General features: G+C 38.2%; 2 protein-coding genes across 4 annotated transcripts in view; both read left to right on the top strand.

The window, feature by feature from the left end:
- LOC120423241 (cell death abnormality protein 1-like) overlaps positions 1 to 2303 on the top strand; it is a 10397-nt gene extending 8094 nt beyond the window's left edge. For all 3 annotated transcript variants that reach the window (XM_039586953.2, XM_039586952.2, XM_039586955.2), the window contains exons 3-4: positions 1 to 2019; positions 2082 to 2303. The exon at positions 1 to 2019 is cut by the window's left edge and continues 160 nt beyond it. In XM_039586953.2, coding sequence (XP_039442887.1) covers positions 1 to 2019; positions 2082 to 2125 — 2063 coding nt within the window. In that variant the 3' untranslated portion in view covers positions 2126 to 2303. The remainder of the gene's footprint in view (positions 2020 to 2081) is intronic.
- A 1926-nt stretch (positions 2304 to 4229) lies between these two features.
- LOC120423239 (fibroblast growth factor receptor homolog 1-like) lies at positions 4230 to 6819 on the top strand. Its single transcript, XM_039586950.2, has one exon. It carries the CDS (start codon positions 4367 to 4369, stop codon positions 6629 to 6631), a length of 2265 nt encoding a protein of 754 aa, XP_039442884.1. The 5' UTR covers positions 4230 to 4366; the 3' UTR covers positions 6632 to 6819.
- The last annotated feature ends 14330 nt before the right edge of the window (positions 6820 to 21149 follow it).

Here is a 21149-nt window from a genome sequence, read left to right as displayed (position 1 = left end):
GCGTGCCGAGTTGCGTCAACGGATGTGCGAATGGGAGCTGCGTGGCGCCGAATCAGTGCGTTTGCGGGGTTGGGTTTGTGAAGAGCACGGCCGGGGTTTGCGTTCCGAAGTGCGCGGATGATTGCGTGAATGGGGTTTGTAACGAGCGGAACGAGTGCGAGTGTCGGGAAGGGTTCTACTTTAACGAGAAGCTGCTGGAGTTTGGAGTGCGGAATAATACGGTGTGCACGGCGAGGTGTGATTTTGAGTGCCGGAAGGGGTTCTGCGCTGGGAGGAATCGGTGCCAGTGCCTGGAGGGGTACGAGCTGTCCAAGTCGGATCGGTTTGAGTGCGTTCCCGTGTGTGATTCGGAGCTGGTGGACTGCTCAAACGGGGAGTGCGTGGCGCCGAATCATTGCCGGTGTAGTGTGGGATTCCGGATGGAGGGGAGTCGTTGCGTTCCGGTGTGCAATCCAAGCTGTGTCAATGCGGACTGCACAGATATTGATCAGTGCACTTGCTGGCAAGGTTACCGCCAAGCGTCTGAATCTAACGTTTGCGAGCCGACGTGCGATCCTCCGTGCGAGCATGGCGACTGCGTGGGAGTCAACAAATGCGCCTGTCACAACGGGTACCGAGCGGTGAACGGCTCTTCGTGTGCACCACTGTGTGATTCACGCTTCGTTGATTCCGGGAACGGAACTTGTGTTGCGCCGAACGTTGTGCGCTGCAACAAAGGGTTCGAGCTGATGGAAGGGCTGAACTTCAAGCTGCATTGTGTCTCCAAGTGCAAACCGGAGTGCGTCAATGGGGACTGTACAGCTGAAGGCGGCTGCGAGTGCCATCCCGGGTATCAACTGAAGGCGGGAAGCGTCCACGAGTGCGAACCCGTTTGCGATCCGGCTTGCGATTTCGGTACCTGCGTCCGTCCGAACGAGTGTGAGTGCTCGGAAGGCTACCGGAAGACGATGGATGATCGGTGTGAGTTTTTCTGCGATCCGGCGAAGGTCGACTGCACCGTCGGTAACTGCTCCTCCGTTGACATGTGTGACTGTCCCAAAGGGTACGAGTTCGTGGAGGATACCGACGGGATCCTACGCTGCTTACCAATATGCAATCCGAACTGTATCAACGGAAGATGCACCGACGTAAACGTCTGCGAGTGCTTCCCAGGGTATCAACGGATTGACGAATCGCTTTGCAAGCCAGTTTGTGACGAACCGTGCGTCAACGGGTTCTGTTCCGGCACGAACGTATGCAGTTGCAGCGAGGGATTCACCGCGTTCAACGAGACAAGCTGCGTCCCCTTCTGCGATCCGAACGTGGTGAACTGCTCGCACGGAGAGTGCGTCAAGTTCAACGTGTGCGACTGCTTCGACGGGTACCGACTGTTCCCGGACGTCAATGGGTCGCTAAGCTGTGCAGCGTTCTGCGCGGATCTTCCCCAGAACGCCGTCTGCATCGTTCCTGGAGAGTATCGCTGCTTGACGGGTTACATGCCCGGTCCGGATGGTAGCTGTGGCGCGGTTTGTGAACAGGACTGCGGCAACGGAAGTTGTTCAGCGCCGAATCAATGTGAGTGCTTGGCAGGGTACTCGCAGGACTCGACTGGAAGCTGCACCGTATCAATCTGCCAAGAAAAGTGCTCCGATGAAGCTGGCGTTTGTGAAGATCTGCTCTGCAAGTGCAACGTCGGGTATTCTAATCTGGAGAGTGAGTTCTTCTGCAGTCCGATTTGCGAAAGCTGCCTCAACGGAAGGTGTATCGCTCCTGGGGAGTGTGAGTGCTTGGAGGGTTACGAGAAGCTCAACGGTACTCAGGGATGTCGTCCGTTCTGCAGTAACTGCAGCTTGGTCGAGTGCTGCATCGCTCCGGAAGTTTGTAACTGCAAACAAGCTGAAAAGATAGTTGGAGAGGATAGCTTCCCATGGCTGTTCGTCGTCTTAGGAGTAGTAGTTCTTGCCGTAATAATTGTTGGTGCCGTTCTACTCAACAGATACCTCCAGAACAAGCGGCACTCCAACTCGTACGAGTGCAAATGTAAGCAACAACCTTGGATTTACTATTACAACGAATCTTAAAGCCGCTTTTGGAATTTCCAGATGATCAATCCCGTGACAAAGCCGCCATCATCGAGAAGCGCTAGAGCTTGGGTTAAGCTCATTACGGATCCGCCGTGAAAGCTTTCCATTAAGGGCATCGACGACTGCCGGGGAGCAAGTTTATGTCTCGTTAATAGTTGCCACATTAATTTCTCATTAGTGAAACACATCCGCCGGATATTAAAATTTGTTAAACGTCCCACCCGACCCCCTTTCATAATACCCTAGTGAGTTTTAATTGAAAAGCTTTTTCCGAAAATCACTGTCGCATAATCACACGAACACTCCATTTGGGAGGAGTGGCTCTCCAGGGAGATTGCCGGCTCCGTTGGCATCAATCAGCCATCAAATTAATAGCTTTACGGGAAAATGGGATGGATTTGGCTGCTGGGAGTACTAATACTGCTTAAATTGAAACCAAATTTTATTTCAAAATTTCACGAATTGACTCAACTCTGAGCAAAGGTCAAAACTTTAAGCTCTACAGAGTCGGTACTATTCCAAAGTCCATCGGTATCACTTAAGTTCACAACCCACCCTGGACAACATCCCGCACTCAATAAACTTGCCGTTATACCCTCAGTGTCCCGAGTACCGCCATAAATTATCTTAATCGCACATTTTCAGTCACATTTAGCAAACTCACACACACACCCTTACTGAGAGTGTCCTGTGTCCGTTTACGGTGCTTCCTTCTGGAGTGGCCACATTGACCACCAGCCACTCGAGTCCTGGACCAAGAAGCTCGCTCGCTTCATTTCCATAGAATAATTAATGTTTACATTATTTTAATTGCGTTTTTATGTGTGGGTTTTGTTTTTCCTCGTTTTTTTCGTCCGCAAGTCAGGTTCATTACCGACCGGCGCAGTGGAAGGGAGTTTTTCCCTAATTTATCATTTAAATGTGGTGCTCACGACGTCGTTGACAGTGTGGTGCAGGTGTACTGGTTGGTGCCACCGAGCTTTGGTCGAGCTTTTTTTCGATTCAATTTCCCAAACGAGCAGTTTTCCCAAGATTTGATTACGGAAGGTTTTGGCTACTGCGAAAGGTTCTCTGGTTTAGTAGATTAACGTTTCACATTTTTGTGTTGGGCTATTTAATCACATTTATGAGAGAACACAACGTTCAAACTCCGAATTGTTGAAAAGATAAACAATATAACGATTTATAAAATAATAATTCTGTATAATATTAAACTTTTAGTAAAAAACAAAGCTTAAATACTAATGGATACATGTTCGTTTAATAACAACATATTCGACGCGATCGTGTTATCTTGTCACATGTCGCTTTTTGACGTTCCGTAAACACTAACAAACACATTTTGTTTGGAAGACCATTCTGTGCATTGTCCACAAGTTCGGTTGAATTTGATTGCCGAAGTCCCGCGTTATAATTACAAATAATTACGGTAGTCGTGCATGTACGTGTGTCAAACGCGTTCTGACCTGAAATCCCTTTGGTAGATTGTCGCACTTGATGCAAATTGAGTCATAAAATTTAGCTTCAATTTGTGATATTTTTGTTCACAACGATAAAGCTTATTTTTCTGAGTACAATATCCCTATGTACGACCACAAAGAATTTAAATTAATTATGAAATCATTTTTAACATATTAACTTGGCGGCCCTTCTTGACATAAAAGGTCCTACTTGACAGCTCGTTCCAAGAGGACCATAGTTGATTCGTCGAAAAATGTCTTGTTAATTAATTTTTTTGCATTACAATTAAAAAAAGTGATCAGAAATGGTTTTAAATCGTGTTTATTTTACAGCAGTACATAAAAATTTACATAGGGCTACCCAATTCAAGGATGTGACAAGAGAGCAGGATCAGATCGCAACTACTGCCATATGAAGAGTGACAATAATGTACGTGATTTTTGCATTTTTTTAAATATCTAAGGATTGAAATCGAATTTTGGAGTTCTATGAAGGTCTAAAGGAGAGGCACAAAATGGCGCTCTTAACTCATTTTGGACAAAAATGCACGTGTGACAATATAGCACGATCATGACGAATAATAATAATTCAAAAAGCTTTACATGAGTCATTTAACTAAACTGTTTGTGTTTTCTCCCTCTGTAAAGCACGCTAACCACATAGTGATGATTACTAAATTGCTGCTTTTAGTCTAGACGAGAATTTCCACCGTTGTGAAGTTTGCGGCTTGCCTTTTCAGAAATCCCTTCGCCTCAACGTTCGTCCGATCAGTGCGAAACAATCAATCAAACCGAGCAGTCATGCAACAATATCGTCGCGAAAGTCAGAACAAGCTAGTCTAAATGGCTATTCTACTAGGTGTAACGCTGGTTCTACTAATCACGCTGAGTCAGGTAATCACCCAGCAACCTGCCACGTTCCAGATCAACCTGGTCCGGCGACTGATCCTGAACCGAACCGTGCCGCTGCACTCAAACGTAACGATCCGCTGCGACCTGGACGATCCGCAGTGGTTCCGGAACGCATCGTACGTCATACCGCAGGATTTGGGAGTGATTCCGTTTTACGGCATTGAATCCGACGACGCCGGGTTCTACTCGTGTCGATCGAGCAGGGGAGAGTGGGCTCATTTGGGGCTGCTGGTGGAAGATCGGCTGAAGTTGACGACGGGTCGGGTGAGTGATGGACTCGAGCGGGTGTCGAAGGACTTGGAGGGGGAGGCTAGTGTACCGTTTTTCGTCGATGAGTCGCAGTTGATAACGAAGCGAACGCAGCTGGTGGGGAGTACTGTGCTTATGAAGTGCACTGGCGATGGCAACCCCAAGCCGGGTATCGTTTGGACCAAGGACGGGCGGAAGATCGTTCGGAAAGCGGGGAGGGTCGAGGACATGCAGTGGGCGATCGTGCTGGAGAAGTTGGATGTGAGTGATAGCGGGTCTTACCGGTGTAACGTGTGTAATTCGGTTGGTTGCATTAGCTTTACGACGGAGTTGGAGGTTAAGAAACCGTCGAGACAGGCTGCGATCGTGTACACCTACTTGCAGAACACGACGCTGGAGGTTGGCTGTGAGGCTAGGTTTGAGTGTTCGAAGAAGCCAGATCTGGAACAACGGGTCGAGTGGATACGATTTCACATGGTGGACAAGACGAATCCGGAGATTCCAGAAAATGTGACAAAACCTCGGGGAAGTTCCAACGGTGGGGAGGAGGTTCTTCTACTGCGAAACGTGACTCACGATGACGAGGGTTGGTACACTTGCGTGGCGACCAGCGCTCGCGGGGTGTTCTACCAGAGTGCTTACTTGCGCGTTGTTGACGAGCTGGAGAATGTTGAACTCATTATCGACCAGTACACGACGGCAATGATCCTGGTGATTAGTCTGTCGGTGGCGTTTTGCGTTATTGCGTCGATGGTGGTGTTTATTTGCATCAAGTTGAGAATCAACCAGAAAAAGTACTTCAACTATTGGATCAAAACTGTGACGGTTTCGCACATGCCTGCAGTCGGTGGTACCGTGAAGAGTTTCCAACTTCCGGTGGTCCACATCGAAACGGAACGGATGGCGGTAGCCAAGAACGAATACTACGAAGTAGCGGACGTGTCCGAGTACGAGTTTCCCATTGACTGGAGCTGGGAGTTCTCGCGGGACAAACTAACTCTGGGTGACACTCTCGGAGAAGGTGCCTTTGGCAGGGTGGTCGTGGCTGAAGCTCACGGTCTACTGGAGAAAGATCAAACTTCCAAAGTAGCTGTCAAGATGCTCAAGGAAGGCCACACCGACGTTGACGTCAAGAATCTAGTCTGTGAGATGGAGGTCATGAAGCTGATCGGAAAGCACTTCAACATCATCAACCTGCTCGGTTGCTGCTGCAAAGACGGTCCACTATTCGTAATCGTCGAGTACGCAGCACACGGCAATCTCAAAGAGTTCCTCCGCAGTCATCGACTTCAAACGACCGTCAACAGTCCCATCGATGGTGACCGGCGAATCCTCACCCCGAAACAGCAAATCTCCTTCGCGTTTCAAATCGCCCGCGGAATGGAACATCTCTCCTCGATGCAGTGCATCCATCGTGACCTAGCCGCCCGGAACGTACTCGTCACCGAGGGACTCATCATGAAGATCGCTGATTTTGGCTTTGCCCGTGACATTCACGATCGGGAGTACTACCGGAGAAAGTCGGACAGCAAGCTGCCCGTCCGGTGGATGGCTCCGGAATCGCTGGAAGAACGATTCTACGACACCCGCAGTGACGTGTGGTCCTTTGGAGTGGTAATGTGGGAGATTATGACCTTCGGAAGTCACCCGTACCCGTCGATACCGGCGTGGGACGATCTGTTGGAGTTTTTGAAGCAGGGCAAGCGGTTGGAGCAGCCTCAGCACTGCTCGGATGAGGTTTATGCGTTGATGAACAAGTGTTGGGAGTTTAAACCTGGGAAGAGGCCACCCTTTAGTGAAATTGTGTGGGGTTTGGATCAGTTGATAAGTGCCATCACCAGTGAGGAATATCTGGACCTGGGAGTGCCGGAAAGTCAGGCTTCGACGGCGAGCTTGCACGACGATGAAGAAAAGAAGGTTTACATTAGTGCGGAAGAGATTGTGTAGTTTTAACTAAGATTCATGTATTTAGTAATTTTTAGTGATACATAGCCAGTACTATTTTTTTAAGTATCTCAATTAAAAGTAAGGTAAAAGAACGACTAGTATTTTTTTATCAAGTTGTTGTTATTATAGTTCAAATAACAAAACAAGTTTAAATCATACACAATTTACACAGTAAAATAAATCATGGTAATATTACATCTGGGTAGGGGTACATCTTTTATGTCAGAAAAATGTGCTATTTTACCTCTGAAAATGTGTAATTTTACCGCTTTTCTGGTGAAATGTAACTTTTTCAGTCTAAATTGAGGTTAAATTACATCATTAAAAAGTTAATATTCAATCTTCCATAATTACAACTTCCAAATTTACACATTTTTTACTGTGTACTTCTCTAACTCATTCTAAAATGAAAACGACTACTATCGTGCTCCATCCACTTTCCAAACAGCTGAGACTAATAAAATGCCGCTAAAATACTGCTGCTCTCTGGCCTGCGCCAAAGGGAGCAAAGAGAAGCAAAACAAAAAAGCTCCACCTATTTAGTAGCAACCGCCGGAGTTTTTATTTCTTCCCCCCGAGACGGTGTGTAGAGCTTTCACCCAAAAGCCAAAACACAATCAAAAAGTTTATCGTTATCAGTGAGCGTGAAAATCGGTGCCCACGAGGAAAAATCCCTTCCGTTTTTCCCACACCCCCCAAGCAGCAGCCACAGTAGAAAGGGTGGCTCAAACCCTTTACCGTTGAACCTTTGCCGCGACGACAACTCAGCCGGCGAAAAAAGAAGTTAACCCTCACGGCACCCTTAAAAAGTGAGGAAAGCGGGGGGCCGGACCGGAAAGGTGCTTTCCAGACTGGTGCGCGCGGGGAAAATCTTGTGGGAAAAGCGGAAGAAAAGATTAATATAAGAAACAGACTTTTTTAATTACGTTTCTTTTCTTTCGTTTCCGACCACTTTTTTCACGACCATTTTTCACCCGAACACTTTCACTTTCTTTTTCGGCTGCTGCTCCTCCTCTGGGGAAATCCTTGGAGCAGACTGTGTGCGGTCGCACATTATTTTTCGCTAAGATTTTCACAGTTTCCGTTCATTATGTTTGCTGGTGCGGCAGGAGGAATAAAAACTGAAACTTTCCATGGATTTGCCCCGGCCGAAAAGCTGCAGCAGTGTGTTCTTTATTTGAAGATTGGATTAAACACTTAAGGGTGCTTTCCACGGTGCGGTTTTGTTTAAGCACAGTACCAGCGTGGATTTTGAGAACAAGGTTTTTTCCCCGGAAAAAGAGAAAAATAAAGTGGCTTATTGTAAGCAAATATTTCATTTTAGATAATGTTTATGCAATTTTGAGAAAGTTCAGAGTTGAAAAATTTTGAAGTAAATTTTAAATTTTCAGTTTTAGCTTTAGTTTTTTTTCACTTCAGTGCCAAAATACAGCCTTTTAAGTAAAATAAAAATGGCGAATTTTCAAAATTCCCCATGAAAACTCAATTTTATCACTTGCGCCACTGTTTATTTAATAACTAAACATTTGCATTAATATAAGTAATATTTTTTTCAATTAAAAGCAATTTGCATCAAAATCTTGAAAATAGTGTGATTTTGTTGTACCGAAGGCGGTTAATTTAAAATACATCTCTTCGTCATGGCGCTTACGTCACATAGTAAAATCACTGAAAACTATAGATTTTGCTTGGAAATTGCTGTTACAAAAAAATGCAAAAGGTTTGGTAACATATAAAATGCTGACATTAGCTTAAACAGTGGTGTAAGTGATAAAATTCAGTTTTCATAGAGAATTTTGAAAATTTGCCATTTTTATTTTACTAAAATGGCTGTATCTTGACAAAAAAAAAAACATTTTCCCAACCTTAACAAGCTGCCAATGAAAAATGACGACTTCCTGGATCAATATGAATACAGAACATTATTGGTAGGACTCCTGACTATGATTTAAAGTGAAATACTGGGCAATTAGAAAACATTTTCAAGGTTTTAGAACAAAATTTGATATTTTTTTATGAAAACAGACCATTTTTCGGTAAGTCGCAAATCGCGAGTTCTAAAACGATTTTTGGGATTTTTTTGTTGGTGAGCCCGAAGGTTTCCACCACATCGCCTTTTTCGGGACACACTCATGTGAAGTGGTAATTAAATTTTAATGTAAATAGTTTAATTTTTTTAAACAAGAGAAGTAAAGTTGCTTGAAGAACAAAAACTACTCAAAATAAACTATTGAACATGATAAATATAGCATTTCCAATACGCAATTAAATTAAATTTAAAGATTAGTGTTCAAAAAGCAAAAAGATTTAGATCCAAAACGAATTTATTTTATGTTTCTATCTTTTCTTTTCATTTGAATTTAGTTCCATTAAAATTAGTTCTGTTTAATAATAATTTCAGCAATATATTACATAAAAAATGTGAGCCTGATGAATATACATCAAAAACTGATGAATACTCATCAATTCCTTATGTAATATTACATATTTTTTCGACACAAAATCTGTCACCATTTCCTGATGAATATCACCATAATTTTTTTCTGTGTAGTGCGTTCAGAATACATCATATTTTTAATCAAATTTCCAATCGAATGGGGTACTTTCATGCAAAGTAATAATTTGAATTTGAATGTGAATCTGAAACATTTTAAAAGTTGTAGGCCGAAATAATATCTAAAACATTTTGAGATATTTAAATTTTACTGACTATATAAATAATAAGCTTATTCTTAATTTTTCTCACTTTTGATAATTCTTTAGTTATAATCAATAATTTCCAAAAAAGGATTATGATGGAACTCCAAAACTTTATTATGTACTGCAAAAGAACTTATTGTCTCTTGATTATTCACCAAATAAACTGAATTAAAATTGAAAATAATTTTACTTTTTGATAGTTTTTTTTTCAAAACTTTTTTTTGTTATTGACTCATGAAACGGCAAAAAAATTGTAGAAAACCTTTTCTTGAAAATTCGATTTTTTTTCCTTAAAAACTAAAGTCAACATTAAATTTTACTAAATTTATTTTTTCCAACATACTTTTTTTTCAAAAAATCATCACTCAGCGGCAAATTTTATCATCATACTTCTCTATAGTTTAAGGGTTTTTGTCCCCTTAAACCAGTGGTTCTCAACCTTTATCGTTCCATTCCCCCCTTGACTAATTTTCAAGACCTTCATCCCCCCCCTTGAATTTAGAAAAAAAAACTATCAAATATCATAATCTTAGATTCAATCCATAAGAATGAAGTTTTCGTTAAAAATAAAAAATAAATATTTAAAAAACATAAATTTTCAGTTTGTGAAATAAACTGAAGAATGAAATTAAATTAACTGTTCCTGTTTGAATTAATGCTCATGGTTTTATTGAATGAAAACCCTTTAATTATTCATAAATATTCTATGCTAAATTTAACAAAATTTTACTTTTAAAAATACGTTTAACAGTTTTACAGTTCAAGTTTTAAAAATATTTGAAGTATTAAACAATACAATTTGATTACAACCACTGCTTCTTGAAAAAACCCAAGGGTATGATGAAAAATTTTAATAAATATATGAAAAAGTAGGCATGTAAATCACAAAAATATTAAAAATCTACTTTTTAAAATGCGATACTAAAAGAATTTTTGGTTATTTTTTTTAAACTGTTAATTTTTCGAAGTGTGCACAAATAATCTCTTTAAAAATGAACCGTCAACTCTAATTTTAGGAAAACTTTTAAAAATTCGGATTCGCTACTGTTTTAAATAAAATCTGAAGTCAAAATAAAAAATTACCTTTTCTGTTTTATATCATAACGCCTTTTGTTTAGAAGCTTTAAAAATATCCTCAAAATTGTACAACAATTCTACACTGAAAGAAAGTGTCTTTAAGCAAACGCATTTAACGGCATTCGATTTCTATTGCATCCCCTTTCCCCCCAAAAATGACCAAATTCCTCCCAAGGGGGAATTCATTACACAGTCCAACAAGATTTTGTCTCTGAGACAAGTATATGTGTTCCTAGTAGATTTTTGCCTGCTGAATCCGAATCCGGGTCTAGAATTGCTCCAAATGGTCCCAATTTTGAGATACACCCGTTTGAAATGTTAGTTTAGGCCAAAATTAGCTACTTTGTTGACTATTTTACAAAAGAACTATTGAATAAAAAAATAAACCATTACATGTATCTTAAAGTTCACGTTTTCCTCTTTCTGAAACACCCCTGGTTTTTAAAATTTGATTGTTTCTACGCATATTTATAGCCATTTTAAAATTATATTTTCAGTTGGTTCTCATTCAAGTTTTTCCAACTTGCATGCAAGTCAAATTCTAATTTTAAAATGGCTATAAATATGCGTAGAAACAATCAAATTTTAAAAACCAGGGGTGTTTCAGAAAGGGGAAAACGTGAACTTTAAGATACATGTATTAGTTTAATTGTTTATTCAATAGTTCTTTTGTAAAATAGTCGACAAAATAGCTAATTTTGGCCTAAACTAACATTTCAAACGGGTGTATCTCAAAATTGGGACCATTTGGAGCAATTCTGGACCCGGATTCGGATTCAGCAGGCAAAAATCTACTAGGAACACATATTCTCGTCTCAGAGACAAGAAACATTTGATTTTTTGTTGAACTGTGTTACCGGTTGAGAATCACTGCCTTAAACAAATAAAAAAAAATCAAAAACTAAAATGATGGATTTTTTTTTTAATAAAAGTCGTCATCAATACAACTTTGCCAAAGACACCAAATCGATCAGACAATTCTTTCAAAGTTATAGATTTTCGTATATTGTATGAACAGCTGTCAAAATTGTATGGATTCTTGTATGGTTGAAGCAATGACACAAAATGGCTTCTTTGGTCATAGGGTAGGCCCCCACAAAGTTTGTATTAAAAAAAACAAATGCAAACAATGAAATATTGTCGAAATTTGATGATTTTGTGAATAATTGCTCATATATGCTTTTTTAAGCATTTGATTTTATAAAAAAAAGTAAACCATAAACAACAACAGCAGAAGTAGCGCGCCCTGCAGAAAAAAAAATACCGTAAGAAAACATTTTTCCAATACACTTTTGTGATTTCTCCCGAACAAACTTCACTTTCGAGTATCAATGGCTAAATCTTAACCGAACTGCAGACTGCAATGAAGTTTACGAAAATCCACTACAAGACACATCTTCCTCTACGCTTCACCGAATTAATTCAAAAAGTACGTAAACCTCCTCCTCCAAAGCCTCACCACCCTCCAGAGTACAAAATGAGCATTCACCCTACAATGGGTACAACACAACAGGGTAGGTAGCTCACCCAAACTTAATCGTGCAACATCCTTTACGTCAGAACATTTCGCCAAAGAACCATTAGAATGAACAAAACTTTTGACTTGTGAGCGCGTTTTCTTCGCAAATCTTCCATGCTAAAACCTCCCCACCCTCCTCCTGAAAGTTCTTCCCAAAACAAACGAAACCTAATCCCACCACCTTTTCGTTGCAAATCCGAGGGCAGCAGCAAATCCATCAACCCAGATTTGCGAAAAGTTTTCCACCCCCCGGTTGGCTTGGCATGGTTGATGCCCCCAAAGGAAATCATGTTTGCAAGCAGGATTGAATAACACCACTAATTGATTTAATCCACACTCGTCGGGCTCCTCCCACTTGGCTCATTTAAGGGGAGGGAAGACTCGAGCTGTATAATGCATGATGTTTGGGAGTTGCTGCTGCTCACGTTTGGAGCTGACTTGTGTTTGGGGAACTAATGCAATTTTGTATAGGGACGATGTACGTGAACAGCAAATCGAGTTTTGCTTCTTGTGTAGTACAACTAGCTCATCAATCTTTTAAAGAGATGTTTGACCAATCAAACGAAATGGAGACCATTAAAGGTGACGCGTTATTCTTGGTTCCAAGAAAATTTAAGGAAAACCACACACACCCATTAAATGGCTTCGAACAACGTGGCGGAAAATGTGCGAAATTAAGCCAATTTTCCACCTTCGGAAAACGGGCTGCTGCTGGGAGTGTCGATTGGTGCCAGACTCATAAATAACTGCCCCCGTTTGTTCCTCTTTTTTTTCAATTTGGACGCATATTTTATTACCTGGTTATTTATGGGCACGCCAAACGGTCGTTCTGTGGTGAGGTGTAGGATGAGGTGCTGATAGAATTATTATTATTCCTCTGGATAAAATGGAGGTTAAACAGGTGAGCATAATGATGGAGTAGCCCTGTGGGAAGGTCACTTCGTTGCATTGTTTTTGGGCTATTTTTTCACGGAAATGATGGTAACAGTTAGGTTTTCGCGTTTTTTTCCCATAGTTTATACATTTGGATGAAAAATACCAGGTAGCCAAAAACCCCTATTCATGTACATAATATTAACCTGAACCTTAATATGTTAAAAAAGTGTGGCATAACTTGACAGAGTAGTTTTCACTTTTCTCCTATTTATTTAAAACAAACTTATGCCTTTTTATACTGAAGGTTGGTAAACTTCTAGATCAGAAAACCAACACAGGCATTTGAGTTTGTCGAGAACACTAAATCTCCACTGAAGTCGATTTAAAATCATATTTTGATTTTAAAATAAAAATGTAATTAACTTGTCTTGTCTCTTGTCTTATCTTGTTGTAATCTTGTCTCCTTTCGTTTTTTTTTTTTAAATTGGAGAAATTCATTCAGTTCACATTCACTTAAACCATTTCCATGCATTCCCTATATCACAAGAAGCTGTTTTGCATGATTAGTTTATCCATACAAGCCTCCATACAATTTTGCGGGCTGGTCATACAAAATGGTTACAAAATGGAATGATGGAAAATCTATTTCTTCTTCATTATAATTAGGATTTTCACAAAAAAGGAACACGGTAAACAATTTATTTTTTTATTTGATAGTGAAAGTGATAAAAATACTAAAAAATGCAATCCCAAAATACCTTTTTTAAGTTTTCGGTTATTTATATGTTTTAGGTCAGCGGTTCTCAACATTTTTCGATCCATTCTCCCCTTGACTTATTTTCAAAATCTTCATTCATTCACCCCCACCCCCACCCCCTCATTTTTTTTAATAATTAGTACCAATTCACAAAACCATATTTTGTAGAACGATTTTTTTTAGTACTTAACTTTTTTTCTACTGTGGCAAAACAAATTACAAATACTTACCGATTTGTTTTGACAACTTATCATTACCAAATCATGTGAAATGGAATGCAAACGCAATAAAAATTTGTTTTTTAAAAGATCTTTAACAAACTGTTCTTTTATTTAAAAAAGCAATTCAATTTAAATTTAATTTTCAAAGACCTGTTCATGTTTAAAGAAAAAATTTAACAGCCAGAACACTTTAAGAAAAATTTCTTGCAAAAAAATGAGAACTGCTCATGATCGAAAAAACCCTAGAAGTCAATAAAATCATCATTACAAAACAGGCTTTGCTCTCTGCATCAATAAAAAAATCAAGATCAGTGTTGTAAATGAGTGATAGAAAATCTATCAATTGATAATCTCTGCACCAAAAACATCCGAGAGTATAGCGGCCGTCACTATAGCTTCTGAGATCTCTTCTTGTGTCTCGTGATTCCCAGCGATGTCATTCTCTCTCTATCACTCTTCATTTTTTCCTCGACTATGCGCTCTCAACGCTGAGTCTCTTAATCTCTCCGAAAACTGCAATGAGAGAACGCGAGATGGCGATTAGGAGCCGACCACGCATGACGTCCCGTTAAACTGCGTTTGCGAAATTGGTTTTGTGGCGGCTTTTGTGGTTAAACGCTGTTGCGGTAGCATGATCGTGGAAGCGGGAATGAGAGAGAAAAGGAAAATGTCAATCGCGAGTGTGTAAACACGAAAACGTGTTCGGCTATTTTCGGCGCTGTGAGTTTCAATAAGGAGAGAAGAGCAGTTGTATTTGAGGCATGAATATTCAGGCGGGATGATTGTAGTTGCTGAGAGCTGATATTTTGATATATTAACAACCCTGATCAAGATCAATAAAATAATATTTAAAAAATTAACTGATCATGTTCAAAATAAATGCTAAAAACATACTCAAGAAAAAAAAAATTTTTATATTTAAAAAACTGCTTGTTTTTTCGATTTTTCGCTTGTTTCTTAAATAATGTTAAAACATTTATTTTCCCAAAATTGTTTTCTGCACAATTCGACGGATTTCTTAAGAAACATTTTTAAATAACATGAAATGCTTATGAACTCTGCATTCTATAAAAAAAATTGAATTACTTTGATTGCGAATTTAATTTTTATATGTTTTTGATTAAAATATTTTATCAATAATTTTTTTTTGATTAAAATATTTTCGACAATATTTTTTTTCTTTCAAAAAAAAAGTTATTGGTACCAGATTTAACCCTTCCTAAGATCAAACGCCAAAAATGCCATTTCAAGTCCCCTAAAACGTATAGAAAAATTCAAAGATTAAAAAATATTGTTCGTGGGAATTAAACTTTTGGTGATGAAAAGTCAAATGAAATAATCGGGTTTTTTCCGTGTGCCGTGTGGACTAAACTTTCATTATTCAAATAAAAAAAAAATAAAAAATTTAAATCTCGAAAAAATTGCAAAATTCTAGAAAATGCTCATTGGTCAAAACAAGCTTTTTTTTTAATCCAAAAATACATGATTTTTTTCTAAGGCACAAAGCAATTTCAATTTTAATTCGAATTATAAAGTTAAAATTTTTGGGTGGGCCCATTATCTACTTTTCCTGAGGTAAATCCAGCAGCATAATTTGTGTCTATAGTTCTATGCTGCCCTTACACGACAATTCGGCTATTATGCCAAATCAAATAGAAGGTTTGAAAGATCCTCTTAAAAATATAGAAATAATTTGGATTTTCTTTTTTCAAAAGGATTAGGAAACTCGATTTTTTTGGGAAATGTGAAGTTAATTTAAAAAATAGTCTTTAACTGTGTTTTAATAACAGTTCTGGATAATATATACCAGGGCTGTGGAGTCGGAGTCGGAGTCGGAGCCGGAGTCGGTGGAGTCGGGTCTTTTTGGGGACCTGGAGTCGGAGTCGGAGTCGGAGTCGTCAAAACTCGAACAGCTGGAGTCGGAGTCGGAGCCGGAGTCGGCTAAATTTTTTTTAGCTGGAGTCGGAGTCGGAGTCGGGGCCGAAAATTTCTGATAACCTGGAGTTGGAGTCGGAGTCGGAGTTATCTTAAATTCAACAAAAAATATGTTTAATTTTTATTTTCCAGTATTTGTTATAAAACCGCATTCGAAAAACTTCTTATATGTTTAATTGTTTTTCAAGTCGCATGCGCTGCGTTGCCATTTTTTATTTTTATTAGAGATCTATGGTCATTAAATGATAACCTGTAAATCCACTCTTACACAAGTATGTCAAATCAAAAAAATCAAATTATTCGCTCTACAGCTTTGCCTTGGCGTTCTCGATTGCGAGATTCCTACTCGAAACTAGGTGTTCGAAGGCTTGATTGTTGAGGCAATTGCAAACCTCTTTTTACACCTAAGCTTCCATCCACCCCGGGATTCGAACTGACGACCTTTGGATTGTGAGTCCAACTGCCTACAAGCGAATCCACCGAGGCAGGACCCAGGGAGACGACTCCTACACCTGGACTGAGCTAACGACCTAACCTTTTTAGGTTAGTCCGGGGCCAACATTTACTTCCCGTCCGACGGAAGGCGTGATCAGACAAATCTCGTCTCGAAAAATGCCACCGGGACCTTCTGGGATCGAACCCAGGCCGACTGGGTGAGAGGCAATCACGCTTACCCCTACACCACGGTCCCGGCTCAAGTATGTATTATCATAATAACTCAAAAAATTAAAAACAATATTGGTTTTGTAGTCAGAATAAATTGATTCTTGACTGTTTCCTTTTGCCTATATTTATGTACCCTTTCAATACAAATTTGACCAAATTTAATTCAGTTCTTTCAGTTCTGAAAAAAGTTTACACACAGTTATCTTATACCCCGATAGCGAATGTCTTGGAAGTTTTAAGTAAATCAATTTTCAGGAAAAAAAAGTTACGAGGTACATAAAAAGTTTAAAAAAATAATAATCACTATTTATGGAAATCGAAAAAAAATCACTGACAGTATAACTCTTCCAACAAATAATCAACGATTTTTACAATCTATTACTTGGAACTAAACATGCACAATTTGTTTATAACTAAGTACAAAAAACTATCAAAAAAACTGGCAACTAATTTTTAAATAATCATTGAATATATTAAATATTATGAATATGAATACAAGGAGACGAGTTGTTCCTTTTAAATCCGCTATATATTTTTAATATCTTGATAGACACGTATTTCGTCTACTACTTGCAGACTTCATCAGTGTTCTATTCTCGACTATTAAATATATCGATTATCTTAATGTTTACTATTTCTCTACTAAAATCTGAGAATGTTGATCCTTAGGCAACTATAATGTCGCATATTATCGTTGAAAAAATCTCAAGATTTCAGGACAGAATAGAATTTCAAGATTACAAATGTATAAAAAAATGATAGGATTTTTTTTTTTAATATTATTTAAAATAATCAAATTCAAAATAGTATTCAACCGGTAATATTTTTCTCATTCTGTTTGTCCCACGCCAATATGATATCCGTGCCCTTGAAATTATTTTATCTGTAGATTTTTGTGTTTATTCAATTTTAAGTTTTTTCATGTATTTTGATGGACCATTTTTTTATTTAAAAAAAAACAAAACAAGGTGACCTTGATTGCCACTGTGCTTTTTATAAATGTCAGCCTTAAAGTGAGCAAATTAAATTTATATGTAAATCGATTATTAAGGCCAGCTTTCTTTTAATGATCATTCAAAACATAACATATTAATATTTCAGCTTTTAATAAATTTATTAGAAATTTGAGGTTAAGTAAATAAATCCAAATTTACTTACCAAACTGTTCTTCTGAAAATGCCTTCAAAACTGGAGTTATTTTTTGATTTCTGTTTCAATAACTAATTACTAATAAATAATTCTATTTATCAATGTTTTCTAACTAACTTTTGAAACATTTAAAAATATGTGGAGTCGGAGTCGGAGCCAACCATTTTTAGGAAGCTGGAGTCGGAGTCGGAGTCGGAGTCGGCTAATCTCAGAAAGCTGGAGTCGGAGTCGGAGTCGGAGTCGGTTGGAGCTGAGAGCCGGAGCCGGAGTCGGAGTCGGAGTCGGCTAATCTCAGAAAGCCGGAGTCGGAGTCGGAGTCGGAGTCGCTTGAACAATGACCCGACTCCGCAGCCCTGATATATACTTTAAAAAATAGTATGTTTTATGTCTATAACTTTTTTTAAAATAATAGTTCTGAATAATATATATCTTTAAGCGTTTAATATTTTATAAAAATTTAAATGTGCCGATTTCAGGTTAAGTTGCTTGGTTATTGTTTTAAACCGTTTTTTAGGCAAGTCAAAACCTCACTTAACTAAAACCGCGTTTCACGGTTTTCCGTTTTAAATTCAAGTTCTGCGACCCCATTTTAGCCAAATTTGAATATTTGATTGCCTTTTCAATAAAAAAAATGAATTTTACCAACATTTCAGCACCGACATTTTGACCGCCAATTTGGATTTAAAAATTCTTGATCATTTAAGAGTAGTTTATAGGTCATTCTTAAGCTCAAAAATCAAAAATTGGGCAACGAAAAAAAATAATGTTTTCTTGATTCGATTATCCGTAATACATTCCAATTTGCGCTTTCTTTTTTTTTTTTTTTTTTTTGTTAATTGGGTTTGTTTTATGAAGTACATAGTAAAATACTTGTTATAACAATTAGATTAACAATTAGAAATGCCTACATTTAAAAAAAAAGTTCCAAAAATTTAAATTAGCCAAAACATGTAAATAACGCTTCCATGGTTTACGTCTTCTAATGAATCCCAAACTTCAATTTACAACTTTTCGTGCATCCAAATCCTTTCGTACTGCATGCTTTCAGGCGTTTATTCTTTGTACCGCTGAACAAACATACACCGCGCATGTCGCGTTCATTTACTGCGGCACCAAATAGGGAACGAAATGCGCCTTTTAGTATGCTTTACGCATGACGCATGTCGTAGCGCATCAGACTGAATCAGTTTGAACGTTTGAATTTCAGCTTCATGAAACAAATTTATTGGGGCTAAATTAAATCTTGTTAAAAATTCATTTCACTTTCAACATCCTTTTTGCAATCTCCTCCCACAAAACGCAACCCAGCCTGAAGCCAACCCAACGTTTTCTGTCATCTCGACTGCAGTGTGCCAATGAAAGGAAATTGCGAGAAAATTCTATTGTTGCTTGAAAGCTGAATGGCGAAGCTCAACAAAGAAGCATTCTGCTCTGTCCCTTGTTGTTGCTGCGGTGTGGTGGAACAGGTAAGAAGGTATGTGATTGTTGCATGAAAAGTTTGCAGATTTTTTTCGCCCCTCATCTAGCTATTGAGCAGAAAAATCTGTTTGTGTGCGCGGCGCCGCCGACGGTGGTGGTCTCGCAAAGAATCAAAACGAAGAACAAATAGCTCGCTAAACTCACTTTTAGTTAGTGTGGGCAGATCCTTTTTTTTGTGCAAAAGAATGAGTTAAAAGAAAATCCACTTATCAGAGATTATGATGGATGTTTTTTTTGAGCAAATTAAAATTTTCTATATTTGAACTTATGCAAAATTTTATAAAAAAAAAAAAAATGGGAAACTTGATTAGCAAAAATTTAATTTAAACACACTTTTAGAAATTCGTTGAAAAGTATCAGAATGAAGCTTTTGAAAGTGAGTGAGTGACATTGCCCCACCGTTCGCGAGGTGCATCCTGAAGCTTCAGGCTCACTCCATCACCGAGGTGTGCTTGTATGAAAGAACGATGACGATGGTTCAGCACCAAAGAGGTGAGGTACAAAAATTACACTTCACACTTTGTCATTGCACGAAGGATCGCTGCTGAAAAAATGGAAGTGCCTTTTGCGAGGATACCGGGGGCAACATTTTGTTACAATAAACTGTCAAGTTTTGTATTTTTTTCTCACGGCAATAAATTATCTTTTTACAATTTTCTTAATATTTGCTTAATCGGTTAATTTAAATCAAGATTTATTTTTAAATTTCCAAGAAAAATAGAACAAATTTGGTCCAAAGTCACACCAATTTCGCTGAGTTAACGGTACTTGCACTTGACGTGACAGGGGCTATGCAACAGCAGCATCCAGAAGCATCAGTCGATGCACACAAAGCGCATCCAGCCGAGAATGACACGCAACACAAAAGCCATCATTTTGCGCTTCCCGTGTTCCTTTGGCATAAATTCCTGGTGATGCTGAACGGTCAGTGGTTCAAAAAGCAAAAAGCAAAAAGCAAAAAGCAAAAAGCAAAAAGCAAAAAGCAAAAAGCAAAAAGCAAAAAACAAAAAGCAAAAAGCAAAAAGCAAAAAGCAAAAAGCAAAAAGCAAAAAGCAAAAAGCAAAAAGCAAAAAGCAAAAAGCAAAAAGCAAAAAGCAAAAAGCAAAAAGCAAAAAGCAAAAAGCAAAAAGCAAAAAGCAAAAAGCAAAAAGCAAAAAGCAAAAAGCAAAAAGCAAAAAGCAAAAAGCAAAAAGCAAAAAGCAAAAAGCAAAAAGCAAAAAGCAAAAAGCAAAAAGCAAAAAGCAAAAAGCAAAAAGCAAAAAGCAAAAGCAAAAAGCAAAAAGCAAAAAGCAAAAAGCAAAAAGCAAAAAGCAAAAAGCAAAAAGCAAAAAGCAAAAAGCAAAAAGCAAAAAGCAAAAAGCAAAAAGCAAAAAGCAAAAAGCAAAAAGCAAAAAGCAAAAAGCAAAAAGCAAAAAGCAAAAAGCAAAAAGCAAAAAGCAAAAAGCAAAAAGCAAAAAGCAAAAAGCAAAAAGCAAAAAGCAAAAAGCAAAAAGCAAAAAGCAAAAAGCAAAAAGCAAAAAGCAAAAAGCAAAAAGCAAAAAGCAAAAAGCAAAAAGCAAAAAGCAAAAAGCAAAAAGCAAAAAGCAAAAAGCAAAAAGCAAAAAAGCAAAAAGCAAAAAGCAAAAAGCAAAAAGCAAAAAGCAAAAAGCAAAAAGCAAAAAGCAAAAAGCAAAAAACAAAAAGCAAAAAGCAAAAAGCAAAAAGCAAAAAGCAAAAAGCAAAAAGCAAAAAGCAAAAAGCAAAAAACAAAAAGCAAAAAGCAAAAAGCAAAAAGCAAAAAGCAAAAAGCAAAAAGCAAAAAGCAAAAAGCAAAAAGCAAAAAGCAAAAAGCAAAAAGCAAAAAGCAAAAAGCAAAAAGCAAAAAGCAAAAAGCAAAAAGCAAAAAGCAAAAAGCAAAAAGCAAAAAGCAAAAAGCAAAAAGCAAAAAGCAAAAAGCAAAAAGCAAAAAGCAAAAAGCAAAAAGCAAAAAGCAAAAAGCAAAAAGCAAAAAGCAAAAAGCAAAAAGCAAAAAGCAAAAAGCAAAAAGCAAAAAGCAAAAAGCAAAAAGCAAAAAGCAAAAAGCAAAAAGCAAAAAGCAAAAAGCAAAAAGCACAAAGCAAAAAGCAAAAAGCAAAAAGCAAAAAGCAAAAAGCAAAAAGC

This window comes from Culex pipiens, chromosome 2 (genome assembly GCF_016801865.2).
Source record: "Culex pipiens pallens isolate TS chromosome 2, TS_CPP_V2, whole genome shotgun sequence".
In the NCBI taxonomy this organism is placed as follows: Eukaryota; Metazoa; Arthropoda; class Insecta; order Diptera; family Culicidae; genus Culex; species Culex pipiens.
Note: the sequence above shows the minus strand (reverse complement) of the source record. Positions and strands in the feature narration are given on the sequence as shown.

Bases quoted from the DNA above. Each gene is read 5' to 3' on its own strand.
- LOC120423239 (XM_039586950.2), top strand. From the start codon at position 4,367: ATGGCTATTCTACTAGGTGTAACGCTGGTTCTACTAATCACGCTGAGT.